General features: G+C 38.6%; 1 protein-coding gene across 1 annotated transcript in view; it reads right to left on the reverse strand.

The window, feature by feature from the left end:
• Positions 1-1143: 1143 nt before the first annotated feature.
• Positions 1144-15041, reverse strand: part of CNGB3 (cyclic nucleotide gated channel subunit beta 3) — a 142906-nt gene continuing 129008 nt past the window's right edge. Inside the window, exons 17-19 of the mRNA XM_004276144.2 lie at positions 5316-5462; positions 4905-5079; positions 1144-2386 (exon numbers count right to left, since the gene is read on the reverse strand). Coding sequence (XP_004276192.2) covers positions 2126-2386; positions 4905-5079; positions 5316-5462 — 583 coding nt within the window. The 3' untranslated portion in view covers positions 1144-2125. The remainder of the gene's footprint in view (positions 2387-4904; positions 5080-5315; positions 5463-15041) is intronic.

Below are 15041 nucleotides of genomic sequence, written 5' to 3' on the forward strand. Positions count from 1 at the left end.
GAGGTGTTCTGCCCTCATGAATAGGATTAGTGCCTTCATAAAACAGGCTCCAGAGAGACCCCTTGCCCCTTCCACCATGTGAGGTCACAGTGAGAAGGAGCTTGCTGTGAGCCATGCTGGACCATGATCCTGGACTTCCCAGCCTCCAGAACTGTGAGAAGTAAATTTCTGTTGTTTATAACATACCCAATCTGTGGTATTCTTGTTATAGCAGCCTGAACGGACTAAGATAGTTGTATTTTATAAAGCTCTAATTTTACCCATGGCAAAAGGATTGAGAAAGGTAGACAAGTGATTAGAGTTGATAGTTGGTAAAAAGTGATCATCTATTTGAATTGAACAGAAAATATGAACTGAGTTGTTAATATTGAAGTTGAAAAAGAAAAGACAATTAGATTTAAGAAAGAAAAAGGATTTGGTGACACTAAGCAAAGGAAGAGTTACTAATTATTCTTAGATTTGAGTCTGAGAGACTGGAAGAATGAAGCTATCTAAAAAAGGATAGTTTGGGAGGGGAAATAAATGACAGGGGAAGAACATAGAATGTAAGGAGAGAACATATTATTCACAAGTTCAGGACTTTTCTCCTTTGTTTTGTTTTTCCTATTATCAGACTTTTTTCAGGCCCTATTTTTACCTTTTCTTTCTGGCTCTTCTAATCACTCTTGATAAACTCCCATTTATAAAGTAAACACTATTTAACAGTTTCTCTCCATTCCCTTAAATCCTGAAAAACACCACCCAACCTTTTGTAAAAGTTGTCATGTTTCTGTGATACTTGAACACTATATTAAAAAATGGTGAGTACCAAATGATACATTTTATTCTAGTGATTAATTTTACATGGTTTGCTGAATGCATCTATGTTGTAGGCTTTTTGGCTAATATAATTTGTTAAAACACTCTGCAAAGTGCTGTTACAATGACCATCTTCTGGGACTTAGAATAGCCTTATTATACAGAATTTAATATTATACCCTAAGGGCATTTATCAGAATGGAATTCTATATGTATTATTACTTCTGACAGCAGCCTGGCTCTTTTAGCCTCTTCACAGCTTGAGACTTTGGTAATTATGCTAATGCTAGCTGATTCATGAGGACAACTTCCTAAAGTGCACTTAATTAACTCGGAGATTTTGTAAACAGCTGTACATGTAGTTTCTGCAAATTGCAGGGATATGTCAATCTGACATGTGTACAGTCTGCCTTCCTAACCTCGTTACTTTTTACTAAAGCTGAAAACAAGAAGCTCAAATCTGACGTCTTCTGAAGTGAATGCTTGCAAAAGTTTCTGAGAAATGTCACTTTAGCCTCCATGAAAATGGGGACAATCTGATTCCTCCTGTTTGAGTCTGTTGAGCCAGATGAGCCTTTTAAGTTGATATGAGGGAAAATATTAAAGTTTGTTTCTTTAGCAAAGGGTACAGTTTTTCCAACTTGTTGCTGCAATGTGATTTTGCTTGTGGATTTGTTAGTAATGCTGACCAGCAGTGCCCTTCAGGGGACTCCTCTGCAAGTTGGGTTTTACATCCATCGGCTCCCTTGCTTGCTTCCCTTCAGTCCCAGCTGCTGGGTTGATTTGATACTTGACTGACTCATCACCCTACCTCGAATGAAAGTCACCCAACTTTTGACATTTTATTAAGATCTCATACTCCCAAAGTAAGAGACAAATTCATATACATGGAACATTTAACCAAGACTAACAGTGCGATGCAAGACTTTAACACACACACACAATCACACACACACACACACACGCGCAATTAAGAGAAAAAGTTAGTGAATCATTTCAGAGCCAAGACCAACCTAATCAAAATGGAGAGAAGAAACATCATCAAGAAAGAACGGAAGAAAAATAACCTACTATGTGCAATTAGGAGAAATACCAATTGTGCAAAGCTAATGACAATGGAGAATAGGGATGGTTTTTTTAATAATCTTCTTATTGCCAATGCAGAAGATCACACTCTCTAGGGTAAATCCTAGAAACTAAGCTAGGGATTTGCCTATGGTTTCTCAAGGGTCCCGGCAAGGTCTTTTCCTCTCATTAGTTTAAGCTACCATCCTGACTACAATCTCTTTGGGAACTAACTAGATTGTATCTAAAGATAATCAAACATTTATGGCTTAGCCTTTTCTTTGACTTCAATCAGCAGAACCTCTTCCCCAGCCTCCGCAGAAGGAGCCATGCTGATGATGAGTGATTGACGGGTAGTTCCTCTGGGTAAAACTGCCCTTCTAATTGACTGGTGTGCTTCCTCTGCTGTAATAGAACTTGTTCGACATTTGGATGTTTCAAGTGGTTTCTCTGCTGGCTGTCTTCCTTTATCTTCATATTTTTTTCCTTTATCCTCTTCTCCTTCAGAGTTTTCACTTTTTTTCTAGAAGCAACAGTTATTGAAAAGAATTGGTATTGAAATCATAATCAAGGACATTGGAGTCTTTTGATTAATATGCAATAGCTAAGGATCACCACTAAGACAAAGACTGTCTGAATTAAGTTAATAAGGGAATCATGTCTGCCATTGACTATCATTTAACTAAGTTTTCTGATGTGCTGGAGAATGGGGCTGAGCTATCACATTTGAATTCGGTGTTAGTCTACGTCGCGTTTTTGTCCCTACCAAGGAATTCACTTCCTATTGACCCTCATGGTCTCTGAATTATTAGACTTAGTGCTCAGGACTCTTTGCTTTTTAAATATTTACTTATTTTATGAAGATGAAATTTTAAATATTTATCTTTTAATAAAAAAGTATTAACCAAATACCATATAAATACTCTAGAATCTCTGGTGTTCCTCCTGCATAAGTTCATGGGAGAACTTCAGGGAGAAATTCATATCTCTTTCCTAGTACAGTCTTCTCCATTTGTCCAATGGGCATTTGATATGGCTTTAGAACCTATTGTATTTAGTGTCATCTGTAGAAATTTCATAGTAAAAAATATACTATGCTCTTTACTGGTGATGCTTGAGATCAGTTTGAGAGAAGCTTGTACCAGGTATGAATGTGTACATATAAAGTTGAGAGCCTTACTTAACATACTGACTTACATAGTTCTTTAACCCCATAAGCCTTTTACACAAAGTATTATTTCCGTGCCGATTAAATAAGGCATTTGGTATACACTGATTTTCATTGCAGTGTTGTGTGTGTGGCAAAGGATGAGGCAAGTTTTAGTCTCTTGAGTGTGACTGACTTTTATAATATTTGCTTTACCAATTTCCTGAAAGAACCACAGCCTCCCATTTCCTACAGTTTTAGAGATAGCATAAGGACTAGATTCAGAAAACCTGAATTCCTGCTGTTTTTCCGTATCTGCCCTCATAAGCTTATCATGAGAATCAAAGAAATATGAAAAAAAAAAGAAAAGCAATAACATTTGAGTTTCTTGACATTTCTAGGAATTGGGAGACAGCTTAGTGTAGGTGTGGAAGTCTGAATACCCGAGTAATAGCTTTTGCTCTATCATTGATTGTGATCTTATCCAAATACATTAATCTGGATCTTAGTTTCTTCATCTATAATATAAAAGCTTGGATGCAATCTATGTGGTTATTTCTGACTTTACATTAGTGATAGTAATTGAATGAATATTAGTGAAAATGTTTATTGGCTTACTGGTAAAATGTCATATATTTATAGGTATATATGTATGTCTATACATATACAGTTGATCCTCATTATTCATGGTAGTTTTGTTCTGTAAAGCTGCCACAAACACTGTTAGCAAACCCTGACCTATCTCTCCTAGGGGTAATGCAGGTTTAGGTTCCTACAAGCCTCTGGCTACAACATTTTTGTCAGCTGCTCAATACATAGCCTTGTGTTATGTGCATTTCTGTTTAGAGACACCTTATTTGATATATATTGTTTATTCATTACACTGAACTCACAGCCAACAGTACTATGACTCATGCCTGAATGAAGCTTATCTAACACACATGTTTCTCTGTAAGGCACATCAGAGCATTTTTGTGCTTAGGAACACTAGGTGGTGCTTTGGCGATATGCTTGGGGGCCATTTTTTTAAAATTAATTTATTTATTTGTTTTTATTTTTGGCCGTGTTGGGTCTTTGTTGCTGCATGGGCTTTCTCTAATGGCAGCGAACGGGGGCAACTCTTTGTTGTGGTGTGCGGGCTTCTCATTGCGGTGGCTTCTCTTGTTGCGGAGCACCGGCTCTAGGTGCACAGGCTCAGTAGTTGTGGCTCCCGGACTCTAGAGTGCAGGCTCAGTAGATGTGGCACACGGACTTAGTTGCTCCGCGGCATGTGGGATCTTCCCGGACCAGGGCTCGAACCCGTGTCCCCTGCAATGGCAGGTGGATTCTTAGCCACTGCGCCACCAGGGAAGCCCCATGGGGGCCATTTTTAACACTGTTGTGGGGGGAGAGGCACAAAAATGCAAAAAACATGGCAATAAATAGACCATGAAAAGATCACTTGTTTACAGTGTGAGAGTTGAAACAAGAAGGCAGAGTGTCTCCTTGTTCAACCTCAGCTGGGAACATGTGCCTCCAGCAACTTAAATTTTTTGCTGCTCTGCACATGTATGTCTGTGAATGACCCCCAAAACACCATAATTATTGATTTTGAGGTTACAAACACATTTTAGTGAGTAGGCAGATTCACAAACACAGAATCCACAAAAATGAGGGTCGACTGTATTTATGTATATATACATTAAAACTATCCATAATAAACCTGTGAGGATTAAATGTGATGTTATGTAGGCATACAGTAAACTAATAATAAGTGCTGTATATAAAGTATTAATTATTTGCATTAGATGAACCCAGATTATCCCAGTGTCTGAGATGGAATTAAAGTAGGAGCTTGTCTGGTCTTTAGTCCAGTGGTCTCTGTTACAGCCCTCCTTTCCCTCTGCCTTATTACCAGAACGGTTTGTTCTCTCTTCAGTGCGAGTAGTCTTGCAAGACCTGCTTTTCCTGAGCCTCCCAGGAGAGCTTTAAACTTTTTGGGTGTCTCTTGTTTTGGTGGGAAGAGAAAGGCAAGTCCTTTATTTGGACAAGTTGTCTCTGTGCCTGGAGCCTTGTTCTTTAGAAGCACTCTGTGGACAAGACAGAAAGGCCATTTCAGATAGCACTGTGAGAGTTATGGAAAAACTTACCAGAAATACTATCATTTCTCCTAATCTGTGAAGTTTTCAATGTATAACTGCATAAACAGTTGTTTGTTAAGTGTATCTCATGGGTAAAGTTGATTGTACCCACCATAGCACAGTTCTCATCTTAGATTTTACGAAGTAAAACCAACTCCTCTCTAATGGGGTTTTAAAGGTTATACCTGGCTTTCTTCATGAGGAGCTTTTCAGAATCTGGATAATGCACTAGAATTTCTTGGAGGGTCCTTTTGTCCAGAGTTAAAAGATTGGCAAAGCCGTGGGCCACCACGTTGGCAGTTCTACGGTTTCCTCCTCTTGCTGCTAGAAGGCTGTAAGAGAGAAAAATGAATCTTTGCCACCAGTTTCAATCTTCCTCCACCAAAATCTTAAAAAAAAAAAAATCTAATATTAGAACCATTTATACTGCTTCAGAGATCATTCCCTGGATGTGAGAGTTCAGATGAGTGTGCAGAGAGAGTCAAGATGTGGTGGCAATAGAAGTGGCAACAGATTTCAATGCATTTTGCATCTAACTCCCACCTCAAATCAAGGCCTTGTAGCCATCAGAGCCCTGGGAGATTCTTCCTCCCAGATTCCAGAAGTGCAGACTCTCTTTGGACTGGGTATCCTCCATTTGCTCTTTCAGACTAACTTTTCATCCTTCCCGATCCTCTTTGCACTCCAGGAAGCTGACCTCTGTGGGCTTGATCTCTGATTTTCATTTGGGTTCAGCCAATGGGAAATACCAGTAGGAAGTCAGAAAGCAGGAAGAGAGTGGAGTTGGCACGTTTCTTCCCCCATACTTCCCTGCCAGGTCTTAAGTTAGCAATGGCTGCAGTTTCTACCAAAATCCACAGCTCCTGGCCATCTCCTGGAAGTACAACTCCCACAGATTTCTTTCTGGGCTCTGGTAATGTGCCCTGCCCTTGTCCCCTTGAGGCCTGGCTGTGGAAACAGCTCCCTTGTAGCTAGCTTCGAGATATATCACCATCTCTTGTTGGGTAGTCTTAGATTTTCCTTCTAATTTCCTTTGATTGGCTTCTGTCAGTAATTCCTTTATTAAAGTCTTCTTAGTTAACTTACTTAAGTGTACCTTCAGTTTTTTGTCTGGACTCTGACAGATCAAGCTCTGACATCAAATCTTAATGATACCCTGGTTACATTAGGTGAATTTAATCTCTTCCTATATGTAACTCCCAGATCAAATATTTTCTCAGTATCATAAATTGCTCTGTAGTATAGTCATTCTCATACAACTTCCCACTTGGAATGTTAGAGAATTCTGGACTTTATATCTCTCAGGGACATAGCTGGGGCATTTTGTGTTTGGGAAGTAACCAATAAATAGTTATAAAATAAATGAACACTCGAGTGAATAAAACAAATGAATATAACTTCTGTCATTCACCAATAATCCGGAAAATAAGGGTTGGTCTTTGAAAGCAAGACAAGAAAAAACACATTTCAAATGTGTAAAAAAAACACTACAGGCTCTGCAGTGAGATGGTAACACGAGATTCAGTCTCTCAGAGTCAACCATTTAGAAATGGAGAAAGAAGGCTCACATTAATAAAAAACAATCTCCAGAGGTGGAAGGGACCGAGAAAGCATTCTGGCAATAGGAATGTTCACGTTTTCACAGCCCTGCCTTTGGGGGCAATGAGATGTGAGAAGCTACGTGAGTGCTGTGCCTGAAGATTGATATCAGACCATGTGTATTTCTCCAGCCGTTGTTGCAGAAAAGGGAACATTTTCGCTGGCTGTTAATCATTAAAAAACTAACATAAGGTTTCAGCTCTGACATGTAAAGAGCTTGGAAGTTGTCACTCCTGTCCTTACAACACGAAAAAGTTGAACAAACTGAAAACCAGTGACTTTTCTCAGAACTGTCAAAGAACTGAAGTTGCAGGGTCAACTCCCATCCAAATCTGGGGAGACAGGTGAATGCAGAAAGCCACAGCCAAACCTGCTTGCCTGGAACAGAAGCCCTTGGAGCTGTAACTGGTAGGAATACCTAAATGGTAATTTCGACAAATTGCTGTACGTTGAGAGTGAACTATCAAGAGAGGGAGAAACTCTGAGGGCCACAATTATGGGGAAACTGATACTTTTATAGGTTTTACCTTGAGAAACTTCAGCAGATTCTCATGATTGAGAGCCAAGAAAGATCTGCTTGTTGCTCGGGCAGTAGAAGGGGATAATTAATCATTGTAAAATACACCCAGAATATATTTGTTCTCCATTACAAAGGTCTACTATCCAGGGGAAAATATTACCAGAGTCTTATCCTAGCTGGAGGAAGGGCATTTCTCTCATCCCAGGCACCTCTGGCCTTCCTGCCTAAGGGGATAAGAAACACCTGTGAAGATCACACCCCAGGGATATAGATCCATTAAAAGACTTAGATTTAATCATAAAGTTAGAGCTTTCCCCCATACCTGAGCACTATACCAAAGGGGCTTCTGTATGGTAACATTGGGTTATAACTGCAAAATGCAGACTTTCTCTGAAGAGCAGTACTGAGGGAAGGCCAAAGTCAACAGAGGAGATAGAAACAAGGTCACTAGAGAAATTTAGAAGCTCTAGCACCTACAGCTACAGCAAACATTAAACACAGCCCAACTCCTAGCCAGATTAATATAAAACCTCATTCTAAAGACCTGTTTACCTCAGTTCCTACTACCTATTACGTCATGTACAGCTTTCAACAAAAATTACAAAGTACACTAAAAAGCAAGTAAAATACAGGCTGAAGAGCTAAAGAAAGCATTAGAACCAGACTGAGATATGACACAGATGTTGGAATTATCAGACAGAGAATTTAAAATAACTATGATTAATATGTTAAAAGATCTATTGGAAAAAGGCATCATACAAGAACAGATGGGTAATGTAAGCAGAGAGATAGAAATTCTAAGACAGATTCAAAAGGAAATGTTAGAAATAAAAAATACTATAACAGGGCTTCCCTTGTGGCGCAGTGTTTGAGAGTCTGCCTGCCGATGCAGGGGACACGGGTTCGTGCCCCGGTCCGGGAAGATCCCACATGCCGCGGAGCGGCTGGGCCCGTGAGCCATGACCGCTGAGCCTGCGTGTCTGGAGCCTGTGCTCCGCAACGGGAGAGGCCACAACAGTGAGAGGCCCGCGTACCTCAAAAAAAAAAAAATACTATAACAGAAATGAATACTGACTTTAATGGGCTCATCAGTAGACTGGGCATGGCGAAGAAAAGAATAGATGAGCTTAAAGATAGGTAGTAGAAAGTTCCCAAATTGAATGCAAAAAGAAAAAAAAGGAATGGAAAAAAAGAAAACCAAAAATCCAACCAGAACAGAACATCAAGAACCACAGGACATTTTCAAAAGGTATTTTATATATATGATATATACATAAACATACATCATTCTCTAGTATTAGAAGAACCAGCTGAAGTAATAATGGCCAAGAACTTTTCCAAATTAATGACAGACAACAAATCACAGATCCGGGAAGCTCAGAGAATACCAAGCAGAATAAATACTCCCCCACCCCCATTCCTAGGCCCATCATATTCAAAGTGTAATAAACTAAAGACAAAGAAAATCTTGAAAAGAGCTGAGGGGGGAAAAAAGCCATACATATAAGGGAACAGGAATAAGACTTATAGTGGACTTTTCATCAGAAACACTGCAAATAAGAAGAGAGTGGAGTGAAATACCAAGTGTTGAGAAAAACAAAATCACCAACCTAGAATCCTATGTATAGTGAAGTTATCCTTCAAAAGTGAAGGGGAGATGAAGATTTTCTCAGAAAACCAAAAACTGAGGGACTTTAACATTAGCAGACATACCCTTAAAGATATTGAGAGAAATTCTTCGGGAAGAAGGAAAATGATACAGATTAAAAATTTAGGTCTACATAAACAGTGAAAGACATGGGAGAAGGAATAAGCAGAGGTAAAACGAAAGTCTTTTATTTTCCTTATTCTTAATTGATCTAAAATATGACTTTAAATAATAAAGTAACACTGCATTGGGTGATTGTAGCATATGGATAAGTGAAATGAATGATATCAGTGTCTTAAGGGTTGGTAGGGAAGGGCTGTTATAATGTTCCTGCACTATGTGTGAAGTGGTATAGTGTTAATGTGAAGGTAAACTTAGTTTAAAATGTGTATGGCAAACACTGAAGTTTTTTGAAAAGAATTATAATTGATAAACTAAGAGAAAAGAGAAAATGGAATCTCCTTTCCTGAGGTTCTCCCCAAGACAAGCTCTGCCTTCGCCCTTTTTTTAAGTAAGAGAAGTAAATTTTACTCTGTCATTCATCCATCCATCCATCTATCTATCTACCTACCTATCTTCCTGCCTATCTATCTATGAAATGGATGTTAATATTTGAAGGATAATGATTGGATGAGCCTATTTCATTCACATTCCTGTCGCCTTGGACATAGGGCAATCCAGTATTTAGGCAGGGCTGGATGGCACTGGGGAGCTTAATTTGGACCTGAGACTGTCTCTGTGTGTGTCAGACTATGAGAGCAGAACGGAAATAACATATTTAAATGTCAAGTTATTTTGAGATTTCTCAAGCTTTAATTAAACTTGCCTACAGGTTACACATTTGGAGTGCTTGATGAGTTTTTGAACGGAAGAAATAGTCTGTCTGCCAGATGGATTTTGCCCAAACTCTCAGCAGTGTTTAAAATAGCATCGTTTTTTTCCCTCCTGTCCACAAAATGCTTCTCCAGCATTCCACCAATGGAAAGTTTCACTCATTAAATAGCTTAGTAAGAAGATCCCTAAATATTCCCAAGCCCACATAGTTTCTGAAAGAGCACGTGCTGGAGGACAAACAGCCGAGGTTAATGGTAAGTGTCCCCAGGTCAAAAATACTGAACAGAGCAATGGCCCAGGAAACAAGGGAATGGATTCTAATTCTAGGTCCACCTTTGTTTGCTGTGACCTTAAAAAAGAACTTAAGGACCTTTTAGATTTTTACTCCAATCATGTATTTATTAAGTGCCTATCATGTATTCAGCAGGTAAAGTAGTGCAAAAGGAAAAATAGTAAAGCATGGTATGGTTTGTGGAAAGAGTACAGATTTTGGAACCAGATAACTCTACGATTTTATTTATTTATTTATAATGTTTAATTTAAAAGAATTTAAATTGAACTATAGTTGAAATCTACCATTTATTAAGTGTATTTCTGAGCAAGATACTTAATCTCTCTTTTGGATTAACAAGACCACCTTTTAGTACCTTCTGTACTATAGGTATCTGATTATCTTTAGGGAGAGATAGGTGTGTTGTTGTTTTTTTTTTTTCTGTACGTGGGCCTCTCACTGCTGTGGCCTCCTGCGCCGCAGAGCACAGGCTCTGGATGCGCAGGCTCAGCGGCCATGGCTCACGGGCCCAGCCGCTCCGCGGCATGTGGGATCTTCCCGGACCGGGGCACGAGCCCGTGTCCCCTGCATCGGCAGGCGGACTCTCAACCACTGCGCCACCAGGGAAGCCGAGAGATAAGTGTTTATAGACCCCTGACATTCAATTATGAAGGTGTAATTAGGTAAAACTCCTGGCTGAGAAGTTTTAAACCCTAATTTGGGGTATGTAACTGTAAGAACTAACAATAAGTATAATAAATTTTATTACACAGGGTTCTCCAGAGAAACAGAAAAAATAGGACATATACAGATATATATAAAAGGAGATTTATTATGGGAATTGGCTCATGTGGTTGTGGTGGTTATGGAGTCTGAGAAGTCCCACAGTCTGCCATCTACAAGCTGGAGGCCCAGGAAGCTGGTGCTGTAATTCATTCTGAGTCCAAAGGCCTGAGAAGGGGAGAAAGAGGAGTCTCTGGTGTAAGTCGAGGTCTGGGTCTGAAAGTCCAGAACCAAGAGCCCTGATGTCTGATGTCTGAGGGCAGGAGAAGATAGATGTTCCAGCTCAAGCTGAGAGAGCGAATTTGCCCTTTCTTCACATTTTTGTTCTATTCAGACCATCAGTGGATTGGGTGATCCCTACTGCATATAGTATACATATAGTACACACATATAAATATAATATGCACATGTGCACATATACATATAAACAAATGTATATATACATATAAACAAATGTATATGTATTTACATATACATATACATTTCTGTGTGTATATATCAGAAAGAGCTAGAATATTCAGATAGTCCCTAGTCAGTCATTCATTTCCAGCTTTTTTCCAGGGCTGCCACATACAGCATCATAAATTGTGCACTGCATACACAGACTATAATGTGACTGGAACACAATGTGCACAGCCCTTTTTCACAAAGCTAGTTTATCCAGAAAGCACTCACAAGGATAAGTAGAATACAAAAGAGCATAAGTTGAAAGGAAGAGCAGAAGAAAAACAAGAATGGAAACATAAAATGGGGTTCATGCAAAAATGCAAACTTTGTTACAAGAGGGCTTCGAATTTGGCTTTGTCTCCTATACCATAAAAATCGATGGATTCTTAGTTTTAAGACAGAAATATATGCTGAAGGGCTTTAGTAGAGAGGCCACCATGTAACCTGGTGGACAACATGTTCATATTCTATTATAGATGCAAAACTAAGTTTGCCAGCACTGTTTGTGATGTGGTCCTCAGTAAAGGCTGTGTGTCACTCCAAAGTCCAGTTCCATAGGAGCAATGCTGCGGGTGGGAAGGGCAGTCAGTACAGTGCATATCAGATACTCATCTCTCTCTTTGTTTTCAGTGGTATCTAGAATATCTAGAGAAAAATCATCCTCTTAAACATTACCTTCCTCAGCTGGACTTTTGATAAATAGTTTTTTTCTATGAGTTTGAGATTGTACAGACCATTTTACTTTGGAGGCCAATCATGCAGAAGCATATAAGGAATTCACTGTATAAATTGAAAAGAAAAGGAAAAAAAGAAATTAGTGATAAATTAGAAGTGTGTGGCAATAACATACTCCATAATGACCTAGATACGATGCCAAGTTCTGGGGCTATAAAGATGATTAACATCTGTCCTCAAGCCAAAAGGGAACCCTCCTACACTGTTGGTGGGAATGTAAATTAGTACAGCCACTGTGGAAAACAGTATGGAGTTTCCTTAAAAAAACTAAAAATAGAGTTACCATATGATCCAGTAATCCCACTCCTGGGCATATATCTGGGAAAGAGAAAAGATCTAATTTGAAAAGATATATTCACCCCAGTGTTCATAGCAGCACTATTTACAATAGCAAAGACATAGAAACAAACTCAGTGTCCATTAACAGAGGAATGGATAAAGAAGATGAGATATAGATATAGATGTATAAAATGAAATATTACTCAGCCATAAAAAAGAATGAAATAATGCCATTTGCAGCAACATGATGGACCTAGAGATTATCATTTTAAATGAAGTTAAGTCAGACAAAGACAAATATTATATCACTTATATGTAGGATCTAAAAATTAGTACAAATAAACGTATTTGCAAAACAGAAACAGACTCACAGACATAATACACAAACTTATGGTTACCAAAGGAGAAAGGGGGGAGAGATAAATTGGGAGTATAAGATTAACAGACGCATACTACCATATATAAAATAACAAAAGGATTTACTGTATAGCATAGGGAACTATTCAATATCTTGTAGTAAACTATAACAGGAAAGGATCGAAGAAAGAATATAGATATACACATATATGTATAACTGAATCACTTTGCTGTATACCTGAAACTAACACAATATTTGTAAATCGACTATATTTCAATAAAAAAAAAATCTGCCCTCAAGCTGTTTGTAATCTAGGAGTGGGATAAGCGTGGGCGAGGGTTGTCTAGTCGACTAGCAAATATTGATAATAACATTAGTAATAGTAGTATTACTAGCTAATATTTTTAAGTGCTTACCATGAGCCAGGTATTTTTCTAAGTTCTCTTTTGTATCAACACGTATAATGCTTTTCAATCCTATGAGGTAATTATGTATTATTATTACTCTGTTTTAATTGATGAAGAAATGAAACCTCAGTTGAGGACCTCACCCAGAGCCACACAGCTCATTGTTGTGGAGTTGGATGCAAACCTAGACAGACTTCTTAAACAGATAAACACAATTCAGAATGATTAATGCTTTGATAACTGTAAAAAAATGAGAATGTTTCCTAAAATGAAGAAGTTTCTTGTCTAAAAGCATACTCTCATGTAGAATCGTTTCCTATAATAGAAATAAAACTATGAATACTATCTATGGAAAGAAGATCAATCACATCCAATGCTGAGTGAGAGATTACAACTTCATATATCTGTTCTCATTAAGCAAATTTCCAACTGGATTATATTTGGAGTGCAGGAGGTTAGGTGACCTGTGTAGACTTCTATGAGATATTCTTTTACTCTTTTCAGTGTTATTGGAAAACACTTTGTTGCTTGAAAATTTTTACCACTTCACTAAATATAAATCCTAACAAAACTTTTGTGGGTGAGCAAATATCAGAGGATGTCCTCGTGTCACCTCTGCCCAGACTGCTCGCTCTTCGCAGATACTTTGATAGTCATAAAACCACTGCAAGGCAACACATGTTAACGTAGATTTTTGAGAAAAATCTCTATGTATGGATTTTTATCGGAGTTAAAGAGTTCAGATTTCACAGATACAAAACAGTCCTCTTTCCCCCAGGAAGTCTTGATTTCAGAGTTGAATTGGCCTTAGAAGAAGTGGATAATCAGGATTTCCCTGGTGGCGCAGTGGTTAAGAATCTGCCTGCCAGTGCAGGAGACATGGGTTTGAGCCCTGGTGCGGGAAGATCCCACATGCCGCGGAGCAACTGAGCCCGTGCGCCACAACTACTGAGCCCGTGTAGCAACAGAAGCCACCACAATGAGAATCCTGTGCACCGCAACCAAGAGTAGCCCCCGCTCTCCACAACTAGAGAGAGCCCACAAGCAGCAATGAAGACCCAACGTGGCCAAAAATAAATAAATTTATTTTTTAAAAAAAGTGGATGATCGATGAAGAATCTAGGTAAAAATTCTAAAGAAGAGGGGAAAAAAGGAATAACATGCACAGTTTATTCCTTGCCCTCTTTATTTATATCAAGTACCCAGGAGGATATATGATACTCTGGCTGGAAATTACTGTATCAAACAAACTAATATTCTAGCTTAACTATGTGTTTCTTTGGGGTCAAAATAGCTAACGATGTCATATATTAATGACCACATGAAACTGGTGAGGTAGGTTCTTACCTACACTTACTGACATGGAAATTGAGGTCCAGAATCTAGTGAAGTGACTTATTCCAGAACAAATACTTACGAGTTTCATTGCAGAAATTCAAATCCAAGACCAGAGCTGACTTCAAGTCATGGAGTCTTTTCTTTACACCCTAAACTCTAATGCTGCTAATGAAGCCATTGTTATTGTTCTAATGATAGAGATTTGCACATGGATATTAGAAAAATCAAGGAGGAAGCCAGTTGGGCTGGTCGTGATAAGCTCTACCAATGTCTGACAATCAGATTCTTTACTCCCTCTCTGCTATTCCAAATGGTGGTAAAGAGCCTTGATTTTCATAGAATTAGAGTCACCAGATGAAGTCAGTTTAGGAGGAGTCCTGAGAATATTTGAATACGTGTTTAAACAATGGTACTGATAATGTAGTGGTTCAGAGGAATATTGTGAAACTTAGGTGAGGTTTGCTTTCTGCTCTAAGCAAAAAATGCTACACAAACAGAGACTGTATATTAAAGAAGGTAGTGAAAAATATAAACACATATTTTAACACAGGTAGTATGCACAGGATTGAGCCAGAAAAAAATGGAAATGAAAAGTTTTCTCCCTCAATATTTATCAATCTTCTTACCCCTGCTCATACTTCCAATGTATCTACTATTTCTGTCTTTTAGGAAAGGCAGGGTAGTGGGTGAAG

This window comes from Orcinus orca, chromosome 17 (genome assembly GCF_937001465.1).
Source record: "Orcinus orca chromosome 17, mOrcOrc1.1, whole genome shotgun sequence".
NCBI classification, from domain to species: Eukaryota; Metazoa; Chordata; class Mammalia; order Artiodactyla; family Delphinidae; genus Orcinus; species Orcinus orca.